At 44.8% G+C, this 13,790-nt stretch overlaps 1 protein-coding gene across 1 annotated transcript in view; it reads right to left on the bottom strand.

Annotated features, from left to right (window-relative positions):
• The window catches only part of LRIG1 (leucine rich repeats and immunoglobulin like domains 1), a gene marked incomplete at its 5' end in the record, with an annotated part of 90,076 nt that overhangs the window by 37,189 nt on the left and 39,097 nt on the right, over positions 1-13,790 (bottom strand). The window contains one exon of the mRNA XM_048315993.1: positions 11,605-11,679. Within this exon, the coding sequence (XP_048171950.1) occupies positions 11,605-11,679 (75 nt within the window). The remainder of the gene's footprint in view (positions 1-11,604; positions 11,680-13,790) is intronic.

Below are 13,790 nucleotides of genomic sequence, written 5' to 3'. Positions count from 1 at the left end.
GCACAATTTTTTATGGATATCCGAACTTTCCCTTAAAGGTTTACGTGCTCTACCCAAGACCATAAATTAGGATCTTCCCTCTCCCTAGCACTCCTTCAAAAAAAGGTCTAGGATGCAGCGGACAAAATCCATGACCATTTCACAGTGTTTTTCACTTAAAATCATACATAGGAATAATGCAAGAACAGACTGATGGACCTATTCCAACTATATTTAACTAGAGCAGAAAATCTGAAGACAATTTCTTCATCTGCTGTACATCAGCTTCAAACCAGATATATTCCAGGGGACTTTTATTTATCAGGTCATGTTCTCACCCTGTTTTGTGGTTTAGGATGGAGAAGCATGAGGCAAACTACCCCCAGCTAAACACAGATGGGACGAGACAGGGGGTTTGAAAAACAACCTGGGTTATGGGGCTTTTTTGAAGGAGGAGGGGATGAAAAAAATTCAACCTTTCACAGTGAAGTGACTGTCTCTGTTCCAGGTCATGGATGTTTGGAGGCAGAAATCAGTCTGGGGGATGAGATTTGCTAATTCACCCCTTTGGGCCTGGGAGCAGCTGCCACCTGCAGAGGGCTGTGCTATGAACTCTATTCCCACAAGCAAACTCTTACTCACACAATAGTTCCACTGCAGTCAACAGGACTATTCATGTGAGCCCAGTGTACCCAGGGGCTGTGTTTTCCCTGTCTATTAAAGGCTACTCTGTGGTCACTCACGGGACCAAGCTCATCTGCCTCTCACATTGATGGACTGAAACCACTGACCCTGTGCACTCCCAGTGGCCTCAGAGCATCCTTGTGCCCAGGGTACCCAACCATGGGCAGATGTTATCCTGCTGCCAGGCACACTCTCACAGCTCTTTCGTAAGGCAGCCACATGGACAAGAGGCAGGGATCAAGCATTCTCTTTAGAATCTGTCATAGCAGCTGGACGTAAGCAAAGGCCTGGATCTGATGAATAGTCATTAATGGGTTTTGTTAGGTTCAGTATGAACCGCATGAAGGAAAGCCTTTCTTCTGTTGTAACCAAAACCACCACATACCCAAGTGAGATACATATTCTCTTTGAATATTTCTGCACTGTAAACTTTCTGACTTCTTACATGACTTTATGCTGTGTGCCAGATCCACTGAGGTAAGTCATGTCATTTTTCAAAGCTCTCTCCCTCACTTTGATCTACATTTCCTTTCACTGGATTTTGACTTGCCACCATATGATTTTGGGTATTTTTTGCAATATACAACTTCCTAAGCCTTCAGCATTTCATTCCACTATGAGAACAAAATGTGTGGGACAGGCAGGATTAGAAGTTAGTCATCTTTGAAACAGAGGCTGTCTTATCTCTTCAGCAGATTACACAACCTGCTATGACATGAAAGCAAATTAAGATTCCTGAAGACAAGACAGTCTCTGTTACGGGCACAGTCCCCCCATCAGCAACTGGGTGGTTCTAAGAGGACCAGCTCTCTTCTGGTTACACAGGATGTTTCATCAAGATTGTGCTCTGCAGCAGCTTTTAAAATGATGCATTCACAAAGGACACAGATCCATTAAACAGGCTGTGCAAAGCATCTCTCATTGTCTGGCACAGCTCCTCTGTAATGAGCCTCCCTGAACTTTTATGAACTCAGTACCAGAGCACAACCTCATGGCCTCATGTGCAGCTTGACCCCAAACCATCTCAGTGATTATATGCAGAGCCCTGAGCGCATCCCTCGATGGAGGACGCACCTGCAAGGGTTCGGGCCACATATCTTCAGCAGGGGCTGCCCAGCCAGTGATGCAGTTTGGCTAAAGGCACAAGGGAGGAACAGGATCTCTAAGCCACTGAGCACTATCAGTGCTGGTTTTGAAAGGGGCAGTTTGCAAGCACTCACAGCTGCACTAGTCTTTCACCCTCTCCTCCAGCTCTCAGTCCAAACCACTGCTCCCGTCACTTCTCACATTCCCTGACCTCCATCTGGAGCAAGCACTGAGAAAGGCTGCAAAGGAGAGGAGAGGCTCTTCTGAGTGCTGAACTCTGCTAAGGAGGAGAATTGTCCTATGGGACAAAAAAGAGAAGAAGGAAGAGGAGTCATATAAGGTAAATGGCAGTTTTCATACAAGAATTCAGGAAACCACAGGGCTCTGCACCAGCTGTCTGAATGGGGTCGTGGGGCTCAGCAGAGACTCTTTGAAGGAAGGGCTGCATCAGTATTTGAAAGGGGTCATTCAGTTGCTGGCAGATGACAGTCAGGTCAGTGTTTCCATGTTCTACATCTCATGTCTTTGGTCTGCTACTCTCTTGCTCCACCACTGGCTTTTCCTCTTATGCTTCTCCTTCAAGGGCTTTGTTCTGCTGCTGATACATGCCAGCCAAACTCAATTTTCTATCACAAATTAAATGCTTAAGCAACTCCTTGAAGCCAAGAAAGAGGCCAGCTTCACCCCACCAGTTGCTGCTCTGATGAGTTCCTGCTCTCCACAGCCCCACACTTGCACGGCACCCACGTCAGGGCTGCTGCCTAGGCCCCCCACCTTATCATTGGCCTAGAAGATGAGTCAGGTTTGTGATAAGGAAGAACAGACACCTAAAAATCAGATTCAGCCCAGATGTCAACGGAACTAGCACAGGGCAGGAACTGGAGCAGAGAGAGCAGCCTCCTTTCATTTCATTGCATGCAAGTTTTGCGCTTCTAATCAACAAGGATGGCATTTCCATTTGAAAGCCAAGAAGGTCCAAAAGCACAGGGCATGGAAGCACTTTTATCCTTAAATCCTGATACTGATTTTAGTTTCTCTTTGTGTAATACATGATCAAAGTAAATAAGATCCACCACAGCCTCTCTTAGATAGTGCATGTGTTCTGTGGGTGGTTTTGTTTTGCTTTTGACTCTCCACGGGAGTGAGGAGGGGAAAATAACACAAGTGGAGAAGCAATTCAAGTGCAAACCAAATGCAATGGCTCTGCCCATGATGCTGCAATTTTAATCCAACTTGTAACTGCAAGCAGATTTCTTGATAGCATGCACTGTCTGTGCCTCTAAGCCACAATGTGACACAGGGGCTTTTCCCACCTTTGACAGGAACACAACGAAAGCAGGTGGATTTAACTCCAAAGACGATAAGAGAGGTCAATAAAGGACAACACACTTGAATACATCTTCCAGACTATCAAACTCTTGGTCTCATGGAACTTGCGGCAGAAGCTGCTAAAAGACCTGCCTCTTGAAAAAGGCAGCATTTGAAGAAACACATTTTTGACTGGCCAGTCAAACTCCTGTTAACACTTGAGAGATGTAGATAGGCTGGCGTTTCATCTGCTCCAACATGACACACACTTGTGCTCTGTTGAAAGGGCTTATCTGTCTTGTCAGCAAGGTCACAGGAACAGGGATTGCCTCTGGGCAGAATTCACTGAGCTCTGCTTGGCTCACACTGCTCAGCCTGCAAGAAGGAATAGCTCCTATGTGGAAAAGCAGTGGTCAAGTTAGCAAAGAAAAGAGCTGCTCTTCACAAGTCCAGGCACCCTGTTACTAATAAAGCTCATCCAGTAGGAAGGGTGGCTCTGGGAAACCCCAGAACAAGGTGTCAAAACATCCAGGGAAGAGAAAATTTGGGTTTTAGAGTAGAACCGCCTCTGGCTGGTGTAAAATAGGCTGTTAAAGGTTCCCTGGTGAAGATCTTGTAAAGTGTAAGCATTCACCACTACTTAGCCAGTAAGTTCTTCAAGCTTCTTTAATAAGACCATTTACTTCTTCAGTTCCTCTTATTTTGAAAAAGATGACTGCTTTCTCAAGAAAACAATCTTCAGGGCAAAAATATCTTAGTAAGATCACCAAAAGGTGTTCCTTTTCCAGGGCACCTGAGGGATTACCAAAAGTCCAATCCCTTGGCCTGATTGCTCATTGCTAATCACCACCCTGTTCAGCAACTGCTTGCACACAGTGTGTGATCTGCAGTAGATGGACTGGACAGGAGATGATATTTAAGTCTAAAATCCATGAGCCATTTATAGATTCTTTCTTTTGCCATCAACTCTTAATTCTACCTCTCCCCAATTCGTTTTTATCTGCTCAGATCTGACCACTAACACAGTTGTCTTTTCACTCGGACAGCCCTGCACTCCTGTTTCATTTTCCAGCTGCCTTTGCTATTTTCCCTGATGTGCAATTGCACGTTAAACGGTTTGACAGGCAGAACATGTACTCACCCAACCACTTATTCCCAATCAATATTCACGTGGAATTCCTGTTAACAAGCACAAGTTATGCACACACATAAGGGAGGGCGGCCTCTCAAGTGATCACTTCATCTGAAGGTGTGACAGATCACTTTCTCATCTACCTTAACCTGCAATCACATTTTCCACACCGCACACCCCCAGCAGGGCTGGTTTTGCAAGATAATCACTTTTGACATGATCTCTATTGTTCACCTCTGCAATTAACTGGGGAATTTGACATGGGTTAAAAATAAGAGAAAATGCAGCACATAGCTGGCTTTTATTCAGTTAGAAATGAGCTTTCTATAGACTTTTTTGCTAATCTCTTCCAACCTGAACACGGCAGGATCACATTCAAGTGAACATTTTCTTCACCCTACACTATTCCTAATGGTGCCAGTGTTTTATGCCACCCAACTTAAACCCCACAATTCTACCCCCACCCCTGTTCTTACTTCTCTGGGCATCTATCTGATGCTCTCAGCAAGCACCACTGTCTACAACCAGGATAACTGACAGTGACGACTAACTGGTCAATCTCAGTATGGAAGCAGGAACACATTCTGAGAGCTTCCTGATTTTGTGCAATTTTGTCAAAAACTGAATTGGTCAAGCTTTCAGAGAGGAAAATGGGTAGAGAATTTTACCCTGAAATAATTTAACTTGCTTTTACTGTAGCTTCAACTTCACTTTTACTCACCTCTGAGCAAACTTAATTGCCATTACCAGCAGTTTTTAGGCAGGAAACTCCAATATGCTAAAAAAATGTTCAACACAGCAAGCTATTTATATTTGAAATCTGCTTGGTCTGTGAAGACTAACAAAGGAATTGCTTTTGTAGATGTGTGCTTTATTTGCCATATGCCATTAAATGTGACAGTCAATCTACCACAGATATTAATAGTAGCAAGTTTGGGCTATTCTAAGGCTCAAATATGAAGCTATTTTTCATACTGACCTTAACAAAAGATCATGGTTGCAAATGACCCTAACAACTGATCTAGGCTTGATCTGTACAGGGACAGAACTTGGAAACCACCTTGTGCATTGTACATAAAATATGCACCTGCCCTCGGAGATGCTTTACATCCAGGAGTTCCATCTGCGCTGAGGAAGATCCTCTTCAGCTCAGAGGAAGCAAATCCGCCCAAAGCGGAATTTACTTTGGGGTGTAATGAATATGTGGGTCATGCACAAAAAGATCCTCTTCCAGTATTCCAACTCCCAACCTTGCGCTCTGTCCAACAAGACCGCTCATGTCCTCTCCCTCCTCCAGACACATACTAACCCATCATGGCCTGCTAAGCAGCACACAGATGCCAGAGCAGATCTGGCCCAGCTCAAAGCAATTCTCTACAAGAAGAAGCTGCCACGGCTGCACAAAACGCTCATCCTTGTTAATACACAATAGAGTAGCCTCCAGGGGTAACTGTTATTTCATGAGCTGCCACCAACTTTCACTATCTTTATCCTCTGGCCAATTTTTACACTACACTGTATGTGCCCAGATTACTTTCTGATGCTCTTTTGTTGAGTCTGATAACTGTGTGCTTTACCGCTGTTGCTTTTCTAGAAGAAATGATTACTCATTTCCCTGCAATAGCCTCAGATCCTTTGCCATTTCCATGTGCTCATGTTATATCTAAAAGCTCAAAGAGGATATGCAAATGATTAGAACAGTTCCAACAACCCAAAAGAGAAGTCAAAACAGCGTCTCTTCTGGTGCTTGGGAGCACATGATTAATGACAGTTTCCTCCACTGGGAAAGGCTCCTGCAGTCTTTGGCCCCAAAAGCTTGCAGACTTTACGCACCAGAGCCTTAATATGAACTCTGAGCAAAACAAACTAAAGAGGTGGGTTTCAGAATATCTTATGCCTGTACACTGCTGCACACTGAACAGTCTGACTATTGGCATTCTTTTAATTTTCCCTTTCCATATTAATATTTCACCTTCAAACCCAGAAGCTCAGTAGTGTAGCCTGTAGTGTGGACCAAACTCTCAGAATGCAGCTCTCTCCATCTGTGAGGGGAATTGCTTAAGCAAACACTGCAGAATTGGCCCCTGCAGACATTACACCTTGTAGGTGATGCAAGCAGGGGTTGGGGGTCAATCTGTTCCCACTTATGTATCTACACATGCCTACACCACTTTGCCTTAGCTCCCAGAGAAAGTTTTCTTTGGGCCAGTAATTAGGAAGAGTGGAAGGCAGTGTGGTTTTCTGATCTGCCCAAGGCACGTCCTGCACACAAGCAGAGCCTGCTGACTTCAACCAGACCCCGCACACGGCTGCATCTGAGTCATCTGGATTTTGTGCTTATGAGCACAAAACCTCTTGCTGCGACCCAGATGGAATTAACAGAGTAGTCTCCTTATTTCTAATTGTTAGATCATCCCTTTTTAACTCCAGCAAAGATGACTTGCAGATTAAACCCCTTGGGGGTCAAGGCAGTTGTTCTGTTTGTACAGCAATTAGCACAGCAGGATCCCAGGCCACAAATGGCCTCCAAGGCTACGTCTGTACTATCATGTTAGCTCAAACCTCATTCTTCCTGTAAGCCAAACTTCCCAGCTCTCAACAACGCCTACACAGAGGTTTTTACTCTGGCCTAGCCAGGAACAAGAAGTGAGCTCACACCTCGTGTAGAGACCAGCTCAGGCTTGAGCTGTGCTCTACGAACAGCACAGATGCAGCAGTTTTGAGCTCTTCCCTCTAACAGGGGTCACCCTGGGAGGCTGCCCTGGACAGAACTCCAGCTGTAGTTCTGATGCTCAACCAAGTCTGCACCATCTTAAAAGCAAAGATGAAGTGAAGTCACAGATCTCAACCCCACCACCCCAGCTCCCGGGAGATCTTGCAGAAAGATTTCTGCAAGAATTTGTGAGATCCCACTCAGAGCAGCAGGGCACAGGCCGGTTGCATTGTTTCAGCTCACAAAGCAAGACACCTTTGTCTTGGGTGAAAGCAGAACAGCAGCTCAAAGAATCTAATGGACCACATGGGTTTTCAGAAAGAGTCTCTGCAAATCCCATCTGACAACTCAAGTGAAGCAGTGCAAACAGCACTAAAATAACAGCTGCTTTCCCAAGCCTTCGCATGAAAGAATGAGGCAATAGCTCAATAGTGTGATCCTGATTCTGCCACATTAGGGACCTCTGAGACCAGCCAACTTTAATCTACTACAAAGGTCTAATGAGTGTCAAAGAAAATCAAAGTTAGACAAGACACAAGGGTCACAATCTTTACAATGTGGCTAATTTAACTCAAATTATAATGGAATCCCCAGTACTTAAGAGGAAAAGCTCTACAAGAAAGCATATAAGTCAAATGGAAGAGACTGGCTGAAGTCTTTGACCTGTTTTACCCAACATCCAGCTGGAATAGCACAGAATACCCTCCTTTCCATGAGGATCATGCTGCCCCAACCAGCATCTGAGCTCATCAGCCCTTCTTCAAGCAGTCCTAGCATGTTCCCTGCCACTCCCAGTTTCCAATTCTCCGTGTATTTAGTTTTCAAATTTTACATGATCTATTTTGCCTGGGACACAGTAGATCACTTACCCTTCTCCTATTAGCTCTCTGTTTAATTACAGTTTAATGTGAATTGATCGTTACATTAATGAGTCTGTAAAGAAGATTGATTTTCTTCAAGAGACTTTTCTGCTCAGTTTGGCAGCAGAGTAGGCCTATTGATTTCGCTTTCCCCAGTAAATACACTGCAGTGTCATTGCATCTTCTTGTGAATCAGCTAATCCTATTTCACACTCTTTTGCTCCAAAAATCCCTATTCTGAGCTCCTTGTTATCTGTGCCTATTCAGAGCAAGATGATGGGGCCAAAGTATCTTAAACAGCTCTGCCTGTTGCTAACACACAGCTGACTGCTGTGGGTCACTGTCCCCTTTGTTCCTAAATGGCTGGGGGCTTAAAAGACTTACAGTGAAAGAAATGAAAGTTATTTTTAAGTGTTTAATCTGTTAACTTCCTTAATTCCCAGTCAGCTATGGATGTGGCAGAGTGTGCTCTGTTTACCACGCTTGCTCCAGAGTTCTGGTTAGCACTCTCCACTGAGCCCTACAGCTGCCCAACAGCCTGTGCTGGTGTGCCTGTGTCAGAGGATGCTGACTGAATCAGGCTTGGAGCCAGGGCAGAGGACAAGGATACACCTCCATCATCCTGTCCAAACTCCCCAAAACCCCTCCAGGATGCATTTACCCGCATGCAGCTAAGATGCAGCAGTGAAGACAGGCCCCAGAGTAAGGGCTGAGCTTGTGCCTGCTTGGGGGTTTGTAGGAAACCCATAATAACAGACCAGTGCAGGGTTGATTGCAGCTCCTTTAACCTGGCAAGCCTAAGAGTCCTTCCACGCAAGTTCATGAGGAAGTTGGATATAAACAGACTAACTTCTGCAAATAAATGGTTTCTTCCATTATCCCTTTCCCCACCAGATCAGGTAACAGGGTCTTCTCAAGAGCCTTCAGAGTTAACACACTGTAGCTGCACTGGGATGGGAAATCCTCAGCCAAGGGCATGTCAGTGAAAACATCCTGCCATCAACTCCCAAATGTCCAAGTCTAGGAACTGTAACTAAATTACAAATGCTGTGGGAATTTCAGGCAAGGTTCTCCTCTCAGCTATTCCAATGTAATTTCGGAATGAATCCAGATTCAGTCTCTCCCCCTCCCAGCTGAATTTCCTGGCTTTTGTTTGCACTCACAGATGTTTGCATTTAATGTCTGTCTTTATTTGGTAACCCATACATAGATTATTTTTCCCTTCTGTTCTATTAAAAGCCTTATCAAGTCCCTTATGTTTGCTCTTGCTGAAATGAACAACTTTGGCAATATTTTCAACATGCAAGACAAACAAACTGATTCTTCGAGGAATAACTAAACTGAACCAAACTTCATGGCAGCATATTAGGACAAAGCATTTTTGATACATATGTTATGTCTGCGTCCATCTGCAGCCTGGGACATCCAAAGGCTTGCAGAAAGCTTTGAGAATTCTCTCTTCAACAGATTCTCACACGCTTACATATATACTGAACTGGCCTGTGGTCCTCACATATGTGGGGTCAGGCAAGTTTTGGGTGATGGAGACAGGTATGGAAAACCCAAAAGCAGTGAATGCAAACCAAAGCTCATTAAAAAAACCAAACAACAACAACAAGAAAACAAAACAAAAAAAACCACCCAAACAAAACTTTATGCAAAAGTTGAGTTTAGCAGTACAGCAGATGTCTTTCTCCCAGCCCCAAAAGGAGAAAAAGTGTCTTCTCCTGTTTAGGAAGAGCAGGAGATGAAGTAACTCATTTAGGAGGGCTGTTTTGAGTGACAAATATACAACCCTTGCTTTTATAATACATTAACAGTCCTTTGGAAATACTTAACCACATGCTATATACAAAACCTACTTCAGAGGTTTGTGAGGTAAACACACTTCACACATTTCTAAACACCGAAAAAAAAAAGGAAATGTATTTATTTTTCTTTAGCAGTAAGAATACACTGTAACACTATACACTTAAACATAAACCAGTTTCTCAGTACACAAGTCTTCATTATGAGTCTTCACCCTGGGTTTGGTTTGGCAGCCTCCCCAATCATTACTTCACAGATTGGAAGGCCAGAAGAAACCAGTATGACCATATAATCTGACTCCTTACATCATACAAGGCTAAATAACTTTACCCACCAATTTGCCTATCAAGCCCATTAACCTAGGGTTGAACTAAAGGACCATCTTTTAGGAAGCCAACCAATTGATTAAAGACTCCCAAAGATAGAGAAAGCTTCACTTCCTCAGCAAATCATTCCAATGTGAGTCAGCAACATCGACTGAAGCAGGTACTTTAAAACATCTTTCAGGTTATTTTTATCTCTGATAAAAATTAAAAGGAAATGCAAGGGGGAAAAAAGTGGCATTCTCTAATAAAAGCTAAACAAAGAGACCCTTGTTGCAGAAGTATGACAGCAGCATTACAAATCCCACTATCAGAGTTATTTACGTGTAGCAGCTGAGAAGAGCATTTTGGATTTCTGGAAAGTGATACTAAGCAGGTCTGTTTGGAATACCATCCTTTTATCATTTGGCTTTGTACTTTCTCCTTCCTTCTCCACCACTCTAAAATTTCAGAGAAGCTGTAAATCTACTGACTTCCACCAGTCATTATTCCTCCTTTCCAAACTGCTTATTTCATTTCAGGAATAAAAAACCCAAAGCTCCAGCAATTTGGTTCTTTGCCAACAGCTAAATTAATAGCAAAAATAACAACAGGGGCTTGTGGAACTCAAAGCATTTATAGACTTCATGAGAAAGAGAAGCTGATCTGGGGGGCCTAAAACTATACCCCTGGATGGCAAATTCTATGCAAGCTTTCCATCCGTAAGTAAGATTTCTGGAGCTCTTTTTCAAACCCTGATGCACAGCACAAATGTGGCAGCATGGTAAGTCAACAGATCAAGGCTGCCTCAGAGTAAATCAGAGCCTTTTGAGCAAGAGAGGCCAATGAGCTGGAGGTGTGGTCACAGGCATTTTGCACCACAAGAAGTACCAAACCCATGGAAAATACAGATACCTGCCTGCGGGTGTCCTGCAAGGCCATGCAGGCTGGAAGCCACCACTTGAACTGCTCTAGCACTTTGTTGAAGTTCCTATTAGCTATAAACACTTCCCAGGAACCTGGGAGGTATCATGCATACCTCAGCAAAATTCCTTCTCAGTGCACATTACAAGCAGACACATGCAAAAACAATTTTAGAAATCCACACTCTTTAGGTACTAAATAGTTTGATATTTTAATATTTTATTCCCTTCAGCAGCACCATCAATCCAAGATCCTCACTAGCAGGTACACGAGGGCTCTCAGGTATCTAATGCTTCTGTGGTCACGTAAACTACCAAAGTTAGGAACTTCAAACCTTCTGCAGATCATGCTTTACAATCACTGCTCTCTCAAAAGGAAGTGTTAAAAAGAAGTTGAAAGAAACCATAAAAACAGGTCTGGAATGAGGACCCTACAAGATTAAGATATTAATAGTCTCTGGCTTTAAGAGGAAAGAAGAAATGATCAGAACAGGGCCAGGAAAAAAAAAGAACAATAAAGAAAAGGTAAAATTTAATAGCGCAAATATGACCTAATGGTTGAAACCCAAAGACAGAAAAGAAAAAAGAAGTTTTATTCAACATGTGGAATTTACTGACATAAGTTACCACTGACCATAAGCACCTCACACAAATCACGCTATTCAAAATGTTGTTTCTTAAATAAGGTGCCAGCAAACCAAAAAATGAAATCTAGAGTCAGCAGGAGTGTGACACACATGGAACTCTCAGAGGCCACTAAACCCACCCCACAGAGAGCCCAGAGCCAAAGGAGGTGGCAGTGACTTACAGGTGGAGGGAGCAGACGCTGGAAGCAGCGGATCCCAGGGAGGGAATGGCAGTCAGCTCATTGTTGTCCAGTCGCCTGCAAGAAACAGAAATTAAGGGTTGAAGCCAAGCATCCTGTGCCCAAGCATACAGGAGCAGGGGAGGCCTGGCACTGACACTGGGGTTGAGGCCTCCTTCTCAAGGGGTTTGCCTGGACCTCTGATGGCCACACCTTACTCTTTAATACATGAGAGCCACCATCACTGGTTCCACCATACTGTGTTTACAAGAGCAAGGCTTCTTTTTCCCCCTGCCACCCACTCCCTAAAGTGTCAGGGAAGAAAGCATTGTGCCACAGCCCTCCACTAGGCCTGTGTTTCCAGAGTCATCACAGAGTCAAGCTTGAGACAGGAGATTTTTGCACCCAAGGCCATGGGTCCCACTGCCTCAGGACAGGAATTTAACCCCTTCCCCAAGCAGCAGCCCCTGCTCAGCCCCTCCACACCAGATCAGGGCCTGAGGGCACAACCGAGTGGCCTCCTCTCCACAACTTGTCTAATTGGGCTAGTAACCTGCCCATCGTCAGAGCCTTCAGCGATTGGCTCTGTGCTGGACATAGAAGTTTTGAACAGCTTTTTTCCCCTGCCCCCACAAACCAGGTTTTGTTAAACCAACACACCAGGACCAGCTCTGAAAGTCCCAGAGGGATTTCCCCACAAAGCCAGCAGCACACAGTGCTGGGCACAGGAATGTCAGCAGGCACGGGGCCCTGCTCCAGGCAGCCGGGGAGCACAGGGAGCCCCCGGGTGAATGGAACCGCGGGCCACCCGCTCCTGCAACCACCAGCACAGAAACGTCCCCTGCAAGGTCCTAATGCTTGAAGTGTTTTTCTGACTGAAAACAGATCCTTGCCATGTGACTGGCTCTTCCTCGGTTTAAAGAGCCCTTGTTTGTACGGTGAATTAGTCAATTAATTACTGTAACAGTCGCTCGTCTGGCTGCTTGAAAATTACCTAATTTCTCAACCTTCTTGCCCACTCCCCCCTCACGCCGCTCGATGCAGTGATCACAGCCAAGCCCTGTCCAGGCTCCCCAGGACGCCCAAACACCACCTCAGATGCCATTGCTCCTGCTTGAGGCAGAGCCTTGCAGGGTCACTGCAGGCCTTCTGAGTGCTTCCCTTCCACAGGGAATCCTGAAAAGATCACAATTTGGGTGCAAAGCACAGCATCCCAGAGCTGCACAGCTGAGGTGTGCTAAGCCACAGGCACGAGCAGGGGCAATCCTAAATTATGTTGGGGTTTTTTGCTCCCTCTTCTTTCCTTTAACACTATTTTTGGCAGGTGGGAGAGGGCAGTGGCACATTTATCCCAGAACTTCCCTTCTGGCTCCTCTGAGAGGAGGCAAGATATTTGATTTCACGAGAAGTTCCAAGCACTGCTGGGATAAAAGCTTTCCTCTGCCTCTGACATTATACCCGTGCCTTAAAACGTAAGGGAAAAAAGCCATATGCATTGCAATTCAGCAAGGAGCTCCACTCTGCAACTAAAAGCTCACTGTTGCTCATATTACAATATGGTCTAGAACTTTCAAAGGTACAGAGCAAGCTGGAAAGAGCATTAAAATGCTTATTTGTGGCATGTTTTCATTAATATCCAACTGAGCATCTTTTGAAGAGGAAGGAGCTTGGGTCAGCTCTGGTTAAGCAGCTCCGACACCAAACAGCGTCTGACAACTGGTCAAACCCTCCTCTGACCTAAGTGTGATATTCATATATCAGCCTCCTGTCACGCCAGGAGTCAGTCAGAAGTGGTTCTCCCACCTCATTTTCTCTCTTGGCTCACAGGCACCACTTGCTGACACAGAGGAGACAGCCAAGCTCTCTCTATTTGCCTGGGATTTCCCCCTCATCTTCTCTTTTCCCCCATGAATTGAAAAAGAAAAAAAAGAGAGGGGAAAAAAACACTCAAAACAGAACAGCCAGGTTCAACAACTTTAAACTTTCAGTCTCCTTTCTCTTCCCCAGCGCTCACCTTTGACGACACAAACCCGCTGCCTCTGGATGCTGAGCCAGAGGAGGAGGGGGGGGCCACCCATATAAAATATTTACAGTCCAGTTGCCAGGCTGGTGTCAAGCTGAAATGGAGCCTGCTCAAAAATAGCACAGCTCTCCAGAGCTTTCAGTGAAAGGCACTTTAGAAAATAAAA

Source organism: Corvus hawaiiensis, chromosome 11 (assembly GCF_020740725.1).
Source record: "Corvus hawaiiensis isolate bCorHaw1 chromosome 11, bCorHaw1.pri.cur, whole genome shotgun sequence".
Classification (NCBI taxonomy): domain Eukaryota; kingdom Metazoa; phylum Chordata; class Aves; order Passeriformes; family Corvidae; genus Corvus; species Corvus hawaiiensis.
Note: the sequence above shows the minus strand (reverse complement) of the source record. Positions and strands in the feature narration are given on the sequence as shown.